Genomic DNA, 13,825 nt, shown 5'->3' on the forward strand with positions numbered 1-13,825 from the left:
CTAGCAGGCAGCATAAAGGATTCGTCTCATGCTGCACTGTACATTCATCCGCCACCCCATTCCTCTTCATTTTTGTCACTCCATTTCTGCCTCGATACCAATTTAAGCACAGACACACTGACATGGAGTCTCTCACTCACACACATACACACATACACACACACACACACACACACACACAACGGTAAAACTGAGTTGGCGGCTGAGGTGTCAGCATCACTTCAGAGACAGCTTGATGACAATCCAGCTGGAGTCACACTTTTAAAGGTCACACAGATCACACACACTCTTTCTTCCTCTGTCTGCGTTTATGTGTCTCTCTCACATGCACACTTTAATTAAAAGCTGCAATCAAGCTGACTTCTGCATGTATTAACACCTCTCACAGACGTGAGAATGTCGTCATAGTACTGAAGTTATAAAAGTCTGGAATACTTAACTAATCTACACAACTTAGGCTGGTTGTGAAGACCTTGACAGCACATCTCACTAAAGATAAAAAAAAACTGTGAACGCCAAAATGAGAAAATTATTCATGCTAACGTGTCACTTACCTCATAGTGGAAAAGGAAGGCAAAGTTGTGGCCCACTTTCCATCATTTGTATCTAACCTTAATCCTACCGACTGGGGTACTCACAAACCCAAGATATACTTTTGTCATATCTCACAGGTGATTTAGTCTATCGTTTCAATTTTTCACAACTTTTCCAATTTTAATGACTTAATATCATTGAATTTTGTGTCTGTTTTAATTAGTGTTTTTTAAAGATACCAATGTGTTGGGGTGCTGGGGAACCTGAGGGTGGGAGAGTAGGTAGAGGCATCCTGTCAATCACTTTGAAAACTTATAAATAAAAGCTGCAATATCTTCTTTGTAATTCTACTGTTTGCAAGGTCAAGACAGATCTTTTGATCTCATATATAAAAATCTTTTCTAATAACAAAAACTCCCACTAGCAGTCCCAAGAGAGTGACAATGGTCATTGCTCTTTGAATGGCATTGGTGGTGTGGTTTGTACCCTTGGGAGTATAGTTTTTGAATGTGCCTCACCGAATGGTAAGCTGCAATTTTTCTTTAGTGTTCCTTTACGAAGTCATTCAATCATCTCTCTCCTCTCCTTCCTTTTATGGTCACTGAATCTGCACTAGGCCCTTCTAGAGACAACGATAATGCTGCTTCTTTGCTATGGTGGCACTCACTGCACTGCGGCAGGGCAGCATGGAAAGTTACCGAGAGCTGATTCTCCATAAAGTCTCCTTTTAAATATAATGAAATTTAAATAGGTCTGCTTGTCCCTAAAGAACTGGCTAGCTCTCGAGGGTCTAGGGGTGGTTCAGAAAGGAAGGGGGGATGGACCCCTGAAAGGACAGCGCTTCCCATAAGGCTTTGAGGGTGGCCCAAGGCACGGTCAATGTAATACGCTCTATAATATACAGTAACTTAAAGGAAAAAGGAAAAAAGGCTGAATCAGACAGCCTGTCACCTGCTACCCAGAGCAGCAACATTTTGCCCTCTTTTTTAAAATATTCTGTATATGTTTTACGATAACACTTTCATTATTTTAATTCAGTTCATTATTTTTTTAAACCAGTGCACATAAATACACCTAAAATCCATTGAGTGGAGTTTGGGGCTGCATGCATAAAAACGTGTAGATGGGAATAAAAAGTATGCAGGGGTTCGTACACCATCAATTATTTCAAATTTTGAAAGCCTTGTCAGATGTTGTAATGTGGTCAAAATGATGTCAAATTATGGCTTTCTCTCTGGGCTTTTGAGTGAGTCATCAGAGGTCACTTGTTATTTGACACATTTTGCTTTGTGCTCAATCTCACCCATCTGTAGTGAATCAAATCAAATATTTGATTCACTACAGATGGAGTAAAACAGAGGACTATTTGATATGTGTTAATGTGTTGGATGATTAGTTTTGGATTATGTGTATTATAAAAAGCAGGTATTATGAGATTTTAAATAGCATAAATATACTTTTTGGCAGTAAATGTGTTCATATTTTGCAAAATGAAATAAATGGGCAAAAAATGTCATCACTGTAAGTTACTCTTTTGATTTTCCCAGGCCACAATTTCTGAAAATAAGTTACTGCAATATAATTGCAAAACACTGACACCCCATTTTTTCACATTGCTAACTCTAAACTTTAAACCACCTTCTTATGGCATAGGCTTTTCCTCACATATTCAAAGCTCAGTGCCAGCAGCAGTTTTGTGGAACAAATCTTTAGGCAGTTATTCCATCTTAGGTGCACTTGGTATAGTGTATGAATTTACAAGGTGGAGACACTAGTGCGTAGCATCTTCTCCACTTAATAAACTCTAAAACAACTGCCCTGATTCTCTGTGTTTGAAATGGAAGATCCAGCTCAGCACTATCAAAGAACAGCAGGAGGGAGATACAGAGCGACAGCATTGTCATATCAATTCTCATCCCTACCAAAGACACATCTCATTTAGGCTGAAATGAACAGATAGGACCCATGCAATGCCACTGTACAAATAATTGCTGGTCCATAGTTGCACCTGTCAAATATGGTTAACCATCTGGGGTTTCCGTAGACAAGAAAAAGGAAGAGGATAGATAAGCCCCATTTAGTTCGGGAGGTGATGTGCCTTAAATTGCAGTGGCAGCTGTAAACGGGCTTGTGCTTGCAGGCTAAAGAAACGGAAAGTGAGATAAAGGAAAGCATCAGGCAGGAGAAAATAATCTTGGCAGAGGTGTGTCAAGGCCATCGTGGCCATCTTTAATTTGAGGAGTGTACCTCAGAAGGATGAAATGTTATCGGAATGTGTATGTGCCTTTATATCATAAAACTGTAAGGTTCCTTTTTTCCCATGTAAGCGCACCATCTGTGTTTAAAAGATGTAGAAAGTAATATGTTCAACAGACAGATTTTCTTTACTAGTATGCATAATTCAATATTTCCCTTCATCCTGTAAATGCAGTTTTTCTCAATAGATCATCTATTTTTAGGTGCACAAGCAATTCAAGTGGTCACACTGTAGATGAGAAATACACAGTAGATCATAAGATGATTGGACATGGTTGTAGAAAAGAGGTCATTCCTTCACTTGCAATGCACACCTCTCGTGAACTCTGTTACTGTCCCTATGTGGCATGTGCAAGGGCTATCGAGGCCGCGTGTTTCGAAAGCCTGGGCTTACCGTGTTATGGCAGTCCGCATTGATCAGCTGCAGCAGCTGGCTCTCAAACTTCTCCAGGGACGGCTGGAGGGAGATGGTCAGTCTGTTCAGGGTGAAGGGCAGCATCTTGAGCAGCTGAGGCCTCAGCAGAGCATCTCCTGGTAACAGTGCAAACATAGCGTCAAAGTATGACCATGCCATGACATTTATATGATTTTCTTCACTTATTTTTAGAGCATTTCAGACATCCCTCTCTGATTTGCTAATTTTATTTTCAACTCGGTACAGATTGCTGTGGAAGGAAAACAGCTGAAAACCACCATCTAGTATGATAAAAGGATGAAACAGCTGAAAATTTCAGTATATTACTGTTTGTGACCCATTTATAAAATTCACTGACAATCCCCATCGCCCCCAGAAAATTTATCATGGCATACCAGAAGTTGTAGAAGCCTAAAAGAGAGAGGTAAAGTGGAAAATACATGGTTTGATACAGTGTCATAAACATGCTGACTGCACTTGTGTGTGTGTGTGTTCGCTGAGTATGCTGAATGTCACCATATTACTTAATCAGTAAAACAGTGGTGTCAACTCAGTGCCAAATGGTTGGTTTCCAGAAACCCTTGCAGTTACATGGCAGCTTTAATTATTAAAACATCTGCCTCACCCTGGACTCCAGAGACGCTCCACTTTAAAATGTTATATGCTCAAAGAATGAATGTTCAGCACTGACCTTCATTCCTGTTGTTTGCATTTTTAGCCAGGCTAGCGGATGGCTCAATGGATGGCAATGCCAGTGTGGCAAGCGATCCACCACTTTGGTCCACATTAAATATCTCAACAGCTATTGCATCGGGTGGCATCAAATGTAGTAATGAAATATCCATGATGCCAAGAGGATGAATCCTAATGACTGCGGTGATCCTCTGGCCTATCATCTTGCACTATCAACAGGTTAATGTTTTCACTTTATCCAGTGAAACGTCTCATCATACATCTCACAGTACTAGGTGGATTGGCACAGATTTTGGTACAATCTAAAAGAGTTTGGTGAATCGAGTGAAATGTCTCGACAGCAATTTGGTGAACTTTGATGATTCCAGGACTTTTCAGCTAGCACTGGCTCAAAATCACTATCTTCCCCTTGACTGTCAACACTGGGTATATGCTGATGATTAGATGACATACCTGGAGGTCATCTGGAATTCATAGGACTGCATAAATAACTCTCAATTTACTGTCTACGCCGCCATTTCATTCACAACTGGGAACGTCTCTTTTACCAGCTGATATGGAAAATTGTGATAGTAACTTAAGTCTGTTGTCTTCACTAACGATGGTGGTTCATAGTTGTACTCATTATAACTGGTGGCGTGATGACAGTACAGAGAATAAAACACAGGCAGTGGAGAGTAAAATAATAAGGGATGTGAATGATTGGTAGGGATGATGTACATTTTCCTAAAACATTATAACATTGTTCAACATTGTAGACTTCTAGCATACTGCCAGTGCTAATACCAAAATCAGCATTTAGTCATTTATTGTCATATTTCATACACCCTCACAAAGATATCCAACAGCTGGGTGAGGAAATACACAGTGTCTTTGGCAGCAAATTTTTACAAGGTCAAACTTCACTCCATGATTATGAATATATTTGACTGGAACTTGTAACTAAGAGACAACAACTCCTTCTGAATGACTGCTCCATTGATTTGTGTTTAAGCTACCTCATGCCAATCACTAAATATTTACCCCACGCACTTATGCTGTCAAACAATCCAACAATATCTGTTTACATTTGGATATGTGGCGTAAATTGAATCGAATCAATTGGAGAAAGCACCTCCGCCAATGGATGAATCAGGAAAGCCTTTGAAGTCCACAATCACCCCTTTCAGACACAACAAAGAGAAAATAGCCAGTGTGATTGTAATCTCTTCAAGAGTAATGTAGCCATCAAGCGTTTCATTGCAGCCCTTGTCTCTGGAGCACAGAGTTGGACTGTTCTGAATGCGGTGTGAATATCAAGCCGGTGGCTGTGGTCTTAAAAGGCAGCTTAGGTCTCTGCTGCTCACAGCCCCAGAACATGAAGAGGATTAGCCTGCTACCATACCTCCCACTGACTCCCAATGATTATAGCTCCGCACTGTCAGACTTCATTACATTCTCCCTTAGAAACTTACTTTCTAAGTACATTTCAACTTCTGATAGAACCAAGTTCCCCAAAAAAAATGCCACAAATAAATACCATGATGAATGTCCTGTATGTTATTTTGACAGTTGGGGAAAGACAAGATAGTTGCTGCTGAAGTCTGCTATGCAAGATTGCACTTGATATGTGCTGAAGATGTTGGGTTGAGCCATGTTTTTGGCTTGTTTTCTCTATATAAAGTGTCCTTGGGTTACATGAAGGTTGCTTAAAATCAAATGTATTATTATTTTGTAGTATATCTTTGTTCATTTCAATTAGCTGTATGAGGACTTAATGTGCATCAAGAGTTGGATACAGTATTTTCAAGCAAAATAATCAATGTAGCTCCACTATTGATCAGTGAATATCTTGTACTACTTTCATAAACTGTGGGAACAGACACCCTACATATGTTTTCATCAACACAGACTGATGACTGATTTTTTTTTTTTTTTTTTTTCAATATATGCTAAAATGGCCAAGAAAATGAGGAAGAAGAGACATGGGCAAAAAACACTGTAAAGCCAGCAGGAAATGCTGGAGGTGAGTGAATTTTATAAGTGTAAGGTGAACTTTGGGTGAGCTGTGACTCAACACTGAAACCTGAATAATGTGGATTATGAAATAATTCTCAGTCATGGCACAACGAGTAGTTTTACCATTTACTCATCGTTTTTCTGCTATTTTTAGAATATCTCCCACACTTTTCTCAAATCAGCATTTTTTAAATAATCTTAATGAGAGTGACAGGCCACTACTTGATCCGAAGGGATTTGACTTAAACACTAACATTTTTTATCTTCCAACTGTCAACACAAACTGACTCAGACTTCTCAAGCATTTTTTGAGTTTTACAGTACTCAAAAACGGCTACTCTCGTCAGCCAAGACTTTTTACTGAAGTAAATGTGAGTCAAAGATCTTAAAACATCTTAAAAGAGCATTGGTTATTGAAAGGGAGTGTGTTTATTCACTGTTTGACCTTACACTTTCCGAGTAATAGGAGCTGGGGCTCACATGAATGAGGGCAAGAGGATAGTTTACCTGCTGGAGAGGCTGCAAGTCCAGGAATGTTCTCATCTCCAGACACAAGGATATTCTCTGGAAGGAGGTGCATCATGGTAACCAGTGCAGGATGGCTTTTCACCACACAGATCAAATGTGCTCCATCGATACTCTTGAAGAGACTGCTGTCTGCAAACACATAACAAAATTGTTTTATTATTTTTGCATGTATTTTATGATAAATAGACAAAGTGCTACTCTGAATACAAATGAGTTACAGATGATATTCCACTCAACCATCATCCCTAACCCACCCAAAGAAATGTCATTTGTCTCCTTGGTGCATCACAGTGCAATATTTCCTGAGAAGCAGTGAGTCACCTGACAACATGACACGCAACAGGCAGACACGTCCATTTTTCAATATTCCATTTAGCTGGTGGTGACCTAGGCGCAATGTTCCATTACACTGCAGGCATCGTTTTCCAGGCCTTAACCGAAAATGACAACCATTCAACTTGGAAAACATGCTCCTCCACAAAAAGTGCTGCAGCGTAGATGAGGCACTGTATGAGCAATGATGTAGACATTGTCATCTTTCAGGCAGGTCATCCAATGACGAGTGAAGACCCTCCTGCCATCAACACAAATCATGGACCATTTGGAGGGTGAGCAAAGTGGTGTTTGATGTGCTGCGTATGTTGACTTACCTCTAGCCTGAACACCGTCATAATCTTTCACTCTGACAGGGTTAATGATAGCACCTTCAGCAGTACCAGTGACAATCGATACAGGAAGCTGGCTGGTTCAGCAATCTGAAGATGAGTGGTTAATGTTGGTATTGTGTGAGAGGATTTAAGTGATGTATGTTTTGGTTCATAATTATCACGGTTAACCAAGTGGTATGACAGTTTATTGCAGCTTCCAACTTTTCTAACAGCATGACAACAGTACATAAACAGACCGTTGAGTTCAAACTGGGGCAACAGATGTGTAAACTCTGCCATCACCATAATATCATCAACACCTGTATAATTTATGTAATCCAGTTTCATAGTTCCAAACTAAAACTTACTTGTGTAAAGTTTGTGATGTTCTAAGTTGTGAACTGCATGTTTAAACTTCGGTAAATAAACTTAAATGATTGAACCTTTTTCAGTAATTATTATTATCATGGCTACAGGTAGCATGAGAACTTTATGTTTGTAATTTGAGAGCTTACAGAAGAAAGATTAATGCAAGAGTTCAAGCAAAAATTAATACCTCCTCTTCAGGAAACCTGCAGCATTGGTTGTTTGTCCAAACATTTTAAACAACCTATGTTTTTGTTCTCCTGACATGTAACCTGTTGAAATATGACTCTTGTCTCTCAAAGGCAAAGGTGGGCGTACCATGACATTGGTAGAATGTTGCAGGATTTCTTATGGACCCCAACCAAAGGTCAATCTTGGCTTCTGTTGACAAAACTATCATCCTTCCCTAACTTTAATTAATTAATTTTAGTTTCCTAAACCTAGATAGCCTTAATCATTGTTGTGGCAGACAACCCACACATTTCCGAAACAGTAATTTGTAATTCAAGTCGTGCAATCACCTATGCAATGCCAAAGGGGTCCAAGAGGGATGTAAACTTCATCATCTGCCCGTGTCCGCTTGAGGTCCAAAATTTGTGATGGCACAGACTATATGCAATGCAGTATACAGTATCTACATTGTACAAACAGAACTGTGTGCGTATTCCAAACCAGTCATTGCTGGTTGAGGTAAATGCTTTACTAAATGCATCATGCCAGTGCAGGAATGTTACCACAGACACCAGATTTAAAAATGTTATACTGTGAAATACAAAGAGATTTACCTGGTGATTATAGACCTAATCAGCATTGTGACAACTCATTTGTAAAGGGCTTGAATGTAACAGACATTAATTTGTATGTAAAAGTCCCACACTCATGCTTTAAATTCAAGGAATTAAGTAATTAACCAATCTGTTCTGATAATGTCCAATGGTAGCTTCACAATTAATTCACCCATGTCATTATATTTATACTGCTACATTGTTTAAAGAACCACAGGAGTAAAACATAATCTTTTTACCACATTAATAAAATCAGCAATATAACACGGATCACGATGGGATCAGCTAAATAGCATGAATGAAAAGAAAATTGATTTTTACATTAAGTCTATTTCAAATCAATTGTATCTTGGGGACCTGAGGGAGCAGCACATTTAAGTTAATAAAGGATTATTAACAACAATATATATATGTAGTTCACTGGAAAAATGGGTAGAATGCTTTAGACAGCTTTTCATGCATTTTCAGGGCAGGGACAGCACCTTTATCTTTAAAGTTAATAAAGGCGGTTAAGAAGGAAAGAAGATGATGGAGTATATTCCCATGTTTTCCTCCCTTCCCTGACTCACCCCAGCCGAACCATTTACTCTCTTGAACAGTTGACTTACTACAAAAAACAGTGCTTACATCTAAATCCAAAAAAGGAAAAAGGTTTGGGGAAAGTCTCTGAGGTTGCAGCAAGGCTTCAACTCTGTTCTACAAATGTCTTCAGTTGCAATGGCAGCTTTCATTGAAAATATGTTTTCTTACCATGAAACACAGAAAGAAAGTAGGATAGGTATGAAAGGAGAGAAAGGGTGGGGGGAAATCAAACAGAACTTTCTTGACACAGATGGTGCCCAGGTGTCGGTAACTTTTTCATCATTTATTTCTTGTTATTCATTATGCATCACACTTGGGTTCCAGTCAGATGCTGTGCATAGATTAGAAAACTACCCCAAAATTTCCTTACAGCAGTGGTGTGGTCCCTCAGAGTCAGTTGAGTAGCAACTTGGCAAGAGATGTGAAACCAAGGAAGTGGGGGAAAAAACTGCAAGAAAATGGCTCAGCATCAGACAAACTGAGGCAGTAGTTTTGGGACAAGGTTGAGTGGGAAAGAAGAAAGTAATAAAGATGATTACGACTAGGGTGAATTTAAAGAAAGGATTTCACTGCCAACTTAGATAAGAGTGAAGGAATTTGAAGTGGCGACTTGCAAGATTAATTTCATTTCCATTTTTAATACTAAGCAATCATGCACTTCTGCATGCCACTTCGCAGAGATCGCTTGTCGAATAGTACAAGTACAAGCCAGTACTAGGAGAGTAAACCTTAGGCTTTGCCACAACTCCATTTAAAAGATAATCCAATATTGGTGAAAACTATATAATGGCATGCTTTCTAAATGACCTCAAAGTACAATGACATTGCCTACTGTCTAACATATTGTGTATACTGACACTGATATCAAGCAAATATCAATAGATACATCAGCCCAGCAAATTTATCAGTTGGCCTCTAAAAAACACCAAATGGCAGTTAGGGGTCAGCTAATTTTAGGTGCCTCAAATGATGCCATGCTATTAGCTATGAGAATATGTCACCATCAGTCAGCAATGAGTCTCACATTGCAAGGGGTGTTATCATGTCCTTGGATTATTTGTGTAAAAAAAAAAATCTGGTCATTAAAACTAGGTACTTGTGTGTGTCACAGCTTTGACCATGATTTCCATCTTTTACAATAATATACAGTACCCAACCCAAGTAAAGCCCCTAAAACAAGGTCTGGCAGTAACAAACATGAGCAATCAGATGATGAAGGTACAGTAAGTCAGAATTAAACCAGGAAGTTGGTCTGTACTGCCCAAAATTAGGAAAATGTCCAAGCTGCAATAAACGAAAACATCAAACGTGTTAATGTCACTCCTTTCCTTGTTCAATGAGTGGTTTTTGCTCTCAGATAATATATATATATATATATATATATATATATATATATATATATATATATATATACAGACTTTGTTCCAGTGCAAAGAAATTGAAAAAAATTGTTAGAAGATTTTTTTGAGGAAAGAATTAGGGTTTTCTAGTTTTAATCAATACTGTGTTAAATCAGTAACAGAGACAGATCCTATAAATGAAAATACTGCAGATTGTTTGAATATTATTGGTGAATCAGAGTTTACCCTGGCTCAATATGAGGCTAAAATGGTACAGGTCTGTGGTGAAGGAGCCACAGCAGGGGGAAAGTGTTGTTTAACTTTATTATGCTTGTTGGGATTGTGAAGTCCACCCAAACAGCAATAAAGCCTGGCGTGGGTGGTGAAAACAAACACTTATATACGGGGTGCCTTAGAGTTTGATATGCAGGGAAAACCCTGTGGATTGCTCTAGTAAACCTTTTTATCTTTGCTACAGAGTGGCTTTTTGGTGTATCAGTGACAGAAATGTGTCATGGCACTACCTTTCTGTCCTCCACATAGACAGATTCACAATAAATTGATGTGTCGTGGTCTTGTGGTGTTGCTTCAATTAAGATATGCTAATATGAAAACTATGTACCATCTGTTTGTCCTCTCGTCACACTAAAAAGGCCCTACAGCAGCTCTCCACTTCTCATTCCACTTCTTCTCTCTACTTCTTCCTTTTTTCTCTCAGTTGGTAGAGGACAGAGGTTTAGATCAAGCCAATAAGATTACTATATCCCTTTGTGCTTGTTTTCTCCTCCTATTTTGGCCTCCCTTCCTTTAAGACTTTCAAAGCCCCAAGGCAACTTCCTTTCCTCTATTTACCTTCCTTTTCCCATTTCCTACATCTTGACCCTGGAAATAGAGTTTCGACTTCTCTGTCACCACTACCACTTGAATAGTTTCACTATTTCTTTTTCTATTTCAATCCAAACTGACTTGTCATCAATTGATCATACTACATTGAAATTGTCTCCACAGATCTGATATATTATATATATGTATTTGTATGGTAAAACTGTGTTTGTTCTAAGCAGCAAACATACCCAATATTTTCTGGAAAGTGAATAGCATGTTCATACAACACATCTCCCTTACAAAAGCTTTGAAAAAAGCCTTGTTTTCTTGTTCTGAGTTGTACTGCTGTTTTGTTAGTTTTTTTGGAAACCACAGATCTAATTCATCCATCTAATTATGTAATCTGATGAAACTCATTTAAAATCATAACAATTGCGACAATTGAAGTTATGCAAATGTGAACCAGCATAGCAGATATCTTGTCAGACAAACCCATTCAATATTAGACTTCTTTCTCTTCTTCATATATTTATTTTTTTCTCAATTTATTTCTATCCATCCCTTGGCCTACCCTTAGAGGCAGGAGTTTGTGTGAGTGTTAGTCAGTCAGTGGCAGAAAGCCTGGCTAGGCAGTAGAAAACAGAAACTCGTAGTGTTTGGCAGCCACCTACAGTATATACGATGCTGTGTCTGCTCCTGGCACTGAATTACATGTAACCTGTTTTTACATGTAGTCACAAAAGCATCCACATACCCTGCCAATGTCAATAATCTGCAATGACTTTCATATTTCCAAAAGGCCTGTTTTCAAAGCTGATGATATCATTGCAAAACCATAGTTTCTGTTATGACAGCATTGTGGAAGGAGTGGGTATCATTGAATGACATGATTATATTTTACTAAATTCAAAAAAGCTGCAATATTTTCAGTATGTTCAGGCTTTTATTCAAGTCTACTGTCTCCCAAGGTTGTCACTCATGTTTTTAATCCTCTGAAAAACAATATGTAACATAACTGGCAGTTAATCAAACATTTCCATGAAGGTCTGTCTGACCAAACACACAAAAGAAGATAGAAGTGTGTGGGAGTATTTGAAGGGGTTAAGGTTAAGGCTGGGAGTCAACTGCAATAATTTAGAAATCTTTTACAATTTTTCTGCTTATATAAGAATGATTACAAGCATATTTTACTGACCACCACTGGCTAAATGTCTTTAGTAGAAAAATAAGTTGGTCCAAGAAACTGTCTAGAAATGTTATAAAGTGGTGTAGTGTGTCAGTTGGCTGGCTTGTTTGGTGGAGTTAGCTGCTCCACTTTTGCCTTTTTGAAGAAGAAAACTCTGCCATAAAAAATGAAAATTGTGTGTGTACACAGTGGAATAACAGGGTGCTGCACTGTAGCACCACTATTTCAATGACATTACTTCATTGAGGACATAAAAAAAGAGAGAAGATGGAAGACGAAAGAAAAAAGAAAAAAGAAAAAGAGAAAACAAAAGAGAAGAAAAAGAGAGTTGATACAGACTCAAGATCCAAGCCCTGTTTGTTCTCTCCTCTAAAGACTGATAGAATCAATCAGTAGTTTGTTTTTATGAGATTATAATAAGAAAAAGAATAAGAAAAATAACATAACTAGTCTTGTTCTCTAAGATTGTCACTTAACTTTAACTTTTAATGAGAATGATTTATACGGTACTTCTTAAGCTAACGGCCAGACTGACCATCGGGAGCACCAGGAGAAATTCTTGTCGTCTGGCCAGTCGACTGCCTTAAAATTCCTAAAACCACAAACTGAAAGAGGTACTCCAAAACGAAAACATGGAGGAACAATATTCACTCAGAACTGTCAGCGGACCTTTTGCCTGCTTTTACCTAATGGTAGCATCTCTACCTGTCATCACACTGAAGCGGTCCCACACAAAAACTGCATCACCACAACAAATGGAAAATGATGATGAAAGAGAGAAAGAGAAAAAGTGAAGCAGAAAGGGCATGTGTACAGAGGAGAAAGCCCAAGAGGAAAATGCAGCTAAGTGCTGCAAAATTACAGATTTCCATGAGCAAAGGTTACAGTTTAAAAAAGGAACACACGCTACCTGGGTCATCCAAAACACATCACAACATTGCAATGTATAATGTAAAATCTTTTTGTGGGAATGAAAGCTATATTTAGCATAACCTTTGCCATTTTTTTTCATAGCATATAAAACTAAGAACACTGTCAACAAAAGGGTTACAATATAAGTGGTCAGGTGTGAATGTGTGAGTGCCTGGGTTTAGATTCCCTCAGGCCTGCTGACTGGATTGGACTTTTCTCTCTTTTTTTCCCTTTCTTTTTTTTTTTTTTTTTTTTTGAACATTTTGCTTCTCTTTGTGCTAGCATCCCTTACTATCTTGACTAAAGAATATGTATGTAAATTAGATGTGTGCTTTAGGTAGAGCCAAATCACAATACTACAAAGGGTAAGTACTAAAGATTTCATTTAAGCAGCCTTGCACCTTGGGAAGTCCTGAAGAATGAATGTACGCTGGTGTTCATTCTACCATACCCACACAACATCATTCCATCATTTTTTCACCTAACATTACCCATCATATAGACAGACAACATTCAAAATGCACATTTTCAATCTCTGTCTGTCTAGCACTTTGGTCACTTAAGTGAAATATCTTGACATATAGTGAAAAGATTGACAAAACTTTTCATCTAGCGCCACCTGCCAGCCAAGGTTTTCAAGAATCTATGTGACCCCAATATACTGTGCAACATTTGTTATTTATTAAGTTAAAAATGTATAAATGAATCAATCCACGGGACTCATAGGTGCATAACCTATGACCACAATGTCCTGAGTT

General features: G+C 38.4%; 1 protein-coding gene across 1 annotated transcript in view; it reads right to left on the minus strand.

Moving 5' to 3' along the window:
* The window catches only part of nphp4 (nephronophthisis 4), a 161,089-nt gene that overhangs the window by 116,597 nt on the left and 30,667 nt on the right, over positions 1 to 13,825 (minus strand). Inside the window, exons 5-6 of the mRNA XM_053317118.1 lie at positions 6,404 to 6,553; positions 3,185 to 3,321 (exon numbers count right to left, since the gene is read on the minus strand). Coding sequence (XP_053173093.1) covers positions 3,185 to 3,321; positions 6,404 to 6,553 — 287 coding nt within the window. The remainder of the gene's footprint in view (positions 1 to 3,184; positions 3,322 to 6,403; positions 6,554 to 13,825) is intronic.

The sequence above is a fragment of the Scomber japonicus genome, chromosome 4 (assembly GCF_027409825.1).
Source record: "Scomber japonicus isolate fScoJap1 chromosome 4, fScoJap1.pri, whole genome shotgun sequence".
In the NCBI taxonomy this organism is placed as follows: Eukaryota; Metazoa; Chordata; class Actinopteri; order Scombriformes; family Scombridae; genus Scomber; species Scomber japonicus.